Source organism: Mastomys coucha, unplaced genomic scaffold, assembly GCF_008632895.1.
Source record: "Mastomys coucha isolate ucsf_1 unplaced genomic scaffold, UCSF_Mcou_1 pScaffold23, whole genome shotgun sequence".
NCBI classification, from domain to species: Eukaryota; Metazoa; Chordata; class Mammalia; order Rodentia; family Muridae; genus Mastomys; species Mastomys coucha.
Window position 1 is genome coordinate 14,429,768 of NW_022196906.1, and position 3,219 is coordinate 14,432,986.

The window sequence follows — 3,219 nt, forward strand, 5'->3', positions numbered from 1 at the left end:
AAAAAAAAAAAAAAAAAAAAAAAAAAAAAAAAAAAAAAAAAGAAACAAGCTGGAGTAGCCATTCTAATATTCAATCAAAAGTTATTAAAAGAGATGGGGAAGGACACTTCATACTCATCAAAGGTAAAACCTACCAAGGTGAACTCTCAATGCTGAACATCTATGCCCCAAATTCAAGGGCACCCACATTCATAAAAGAAACTTTACTAGAGCTCAAAACACACATTGAATCTCACACAATAATAGTTGGAGACTTCAACATCCCACTTTCATCAATGGATAGGTCATTGAAACAGAAACTAAGCAGAGACACAGTGAAACTAACAGAAGTTATGGACCAAATGGACTTAACAGGTATCTACATAGCGCATAGGAACATCAGTCTCAGCTAACCTGGACCCCTGGGAGCTCTCATACATTGAGCCACCAACTAGGTAGCATGCACAAGCTATCCAAGGGCCCTAGCTCATATATAGCACAGAACTAATGGTCTGGTCTCAGTGGGAGAATAGGTGCCTAAGGAGACTTGAGGCCCCAGCAAGGGGAGAAGCCTGGTTGGGGCAAGCATCCTCTTGGAAACAGAGAGGAGGAATGGGATGAGGAACTATGGGAAGGGGGACTAAAGGGGGCAACAACTGGATTGTAAATAAATAAAATAATATTTTTTAAAAAAAATGTGTTCAAAAAGCACCAATTTCCAACACTATTAATTGGTAAGCCATTCCTTCAGTCTCTGTTCCTTCTTTGTCCTTGTATTTCTTATAGACAGGACAAATTTTGGGTCAAAAGTTTTGTGGGTGAGTTAGTGTCCTTATCCCTCCACTGGGGTTCCTACCTGGCTACAGGAGGTAGCCACTTCAGGTTTCATATCTCCACTGGCATGAGTTTCAGCTAAAGTCACCCCTGTAGACTCTGGGGGAGCCTCCTCAACTGCAGGTCTCTGGCATGTCCTAGAGATGCCCCCACCCCTGACAGCCACAGATCTCCATTCACTCTCCTGGCCTGTGACCCTCCCTCTCCTGTCTCTCCACACACTGATCCCCAATCCCCCCATTCCTCTCTCTATCCCCTTTCCCATCCAGTTCTCTCCCTCCATCTGACCCCTACAGACCCACAGCCAAACATTGAATGGACCTTGGGGACTCTTATGCAAGAGTTGGGGAAATGATTGAAGGCCCCAAAGGGGATAGGAATTCCACGGGAAGACAAACAGAATCAACTAACCTGGACCCTTGGAGACTAAACCACCAACCAAGAGCATGTACCAGCTGGACCTAGGCCCCCCCATACATATGCAGCAGATGTGCAGCTAGGTCTTCATGTGGGTCCCCCAGCAATTGGAGTAGGGACTATCCCTAAAGCTGTTGTCTATCTGTGGAATCTGTTCCCCTGGCTGGGCTGTGTTGTCTGGCTCAGTGGAAGAGAATGCGACTGCAAAGACCTGTTGTGCCATACCCAGGGGGAACATACCCAGAGGGAGCCTCTCTCAGAGGAAAAAAGGGGGAGGGACTTGTGAGGAGGGAACCAAGATGGCGGGGGGGAGGGGAGGAGGAGGAGGAGGAGAGAGGAGAGAGAGAGAGAGAGAGAGAGAGAGAGAGAGAGAGAGAGAGAGAGAGAGAGAGAGAGAGATGGGAGAAGAAAAAGGAGTCATTTAATGAAGGTCCCCGTTTCACCTGGCCAATGAGACGTGGCAAAACTGCTGGGCAGACGAAACTTAGAGACACTAGGCTACAATTACCCTATGTCCATTGTGGTCCTGGTCTTGAGGGAAGCACAGACACACCACTCAGGGGGTGGGAAAATGCAGCCTAAGAAGTGGGAGCTAGGGTTCCCTAACTCTTGGGCATCCAGTCGCTGCTGGAAACTTCACAGAAGAGTCAGGGGTCTCTGGGCCTGGGATGAGGAGCCTGGAACCAGGGGCTCTCAAACTCCTGGACATCCAGGTGCCACTGGGTCTCAGGGAGTTAGGAACAAAAATGGTCCAGGGGCTGAAGACAAGGCCAGAGCTGGGATGGGAGGGGAAGGATTGGGGGGATAAATAACTCCACCTTAGCTTAGTGGTGTCAAGTCCAGGAGCATAAAGAGGCCCACTGCAGGAGACTTAGGTAGTATGGCTTTGTAGGCGAAGGCTTTCTCCATGCTCCCAACGGTGGTTCTTAATGAAAGAGACAGTCCTTGGTTCCAAACTGTTTATTGATTGTTCATCGTGGAAAATGGGTGCATACCATCTCCTCAGGGTGGACCAGAGATTGAATACTTTTTGCAGGAAGGAATGTCCAGGAAGGAAAGCTTATTGGCTAAACCTTCAGAGCCTCTAAATACCTCATTAGCATGGAGAACTCTGTTCTGATCTACGTGACCATAGGTCGCATTCCTATGTAGGGAGAGTGGTCATGTGGCAGACGCCTGGTCAGAAGCAGGTGAAGCTCCTACCATCCTCTCCGAGGTTTTGGGACTTCCAACCCACTTTACCTTACCAAGTTTCCTGGCACAGTCCACTGTCCCACAATTTTATTGTTCCTTAAAAGAAAAACAGTAGTATTTGATTGCACCCTAGATCCCTGAGCTATCTAGTCTCAGATTCTTGGTCACCCAAGCAGTGTCAGGTATGGGTTCCATCTCCTGGAATGAGCCTTAATTCAAAATAGGTATTGGTTGACTACCCCCACAAGCTCCATGCCACATTGCACTAGTATATTTTTCAGGTAGGCCACTATTGTAGATCAAAGTATTTGTGGCTGTATTGGTGTTTGCATTTCTTGCTTCATAGTGTGCAGAGTACCTCATGTACTAAAGATAATATCATATAGGGCACACTAGGCCAACTTCACCATGTTCAGTGAGTTATGCAGATGTTCTCTTCGGCAATGGGCCTTGCCTGCAGTTTGTGGAGTGCAACCTATAGTCTTGCCAACAGTTGGGTTGTTTGGGGGCTCCTATGGGACCTTATTGGCCAACAATTCAATGAGATATAATCCAATCCTGGTACTGGAAGCTTCATTTGGTGACAAGAGATGACCAGTGGGTACCCTGTCTCCCCAGTTATTTGGCAAGTTCATTTAGATCACCTTCATATTTCTTCATATTTTAGAAAGTTTCTACTGTATCAGGTTTTCTTATTACCCCTCAAATGGCCCTTAATTTTAGCTGTCTCTGATCTTCCCTCCCTCTTCTTCCTATTCCCTTCCCCACCCCATACTTAATTCCCTTTTTCCAGCC

The 3,219-nt window shown here is 46.9% G+C and overlaps 1 protein-coding gene across 1 annotated transcript in view; it reads left to right on the forward strand.

The window, feature by feature from the left end:
• LOC116072726 (la-related protein 1B-like) overlaps positions 1-2,382 on the forward strand; it is a 6,438-nt gene extending 4,056 nt beyond the window's left edge. Inside the window, exon 2 of the mRNA XM_031344248.1 lies at positions 2,331-2,382. Within this exon, the coding sequence (XP_031200108.1) occupies positions 2,331-2,382 (52 nt within the window). The remainder of the gene's footprint in view (positions 1-2,330) is intronic.
• Positions 2,383-3,219: the final 837 nt, after the last annotated feature.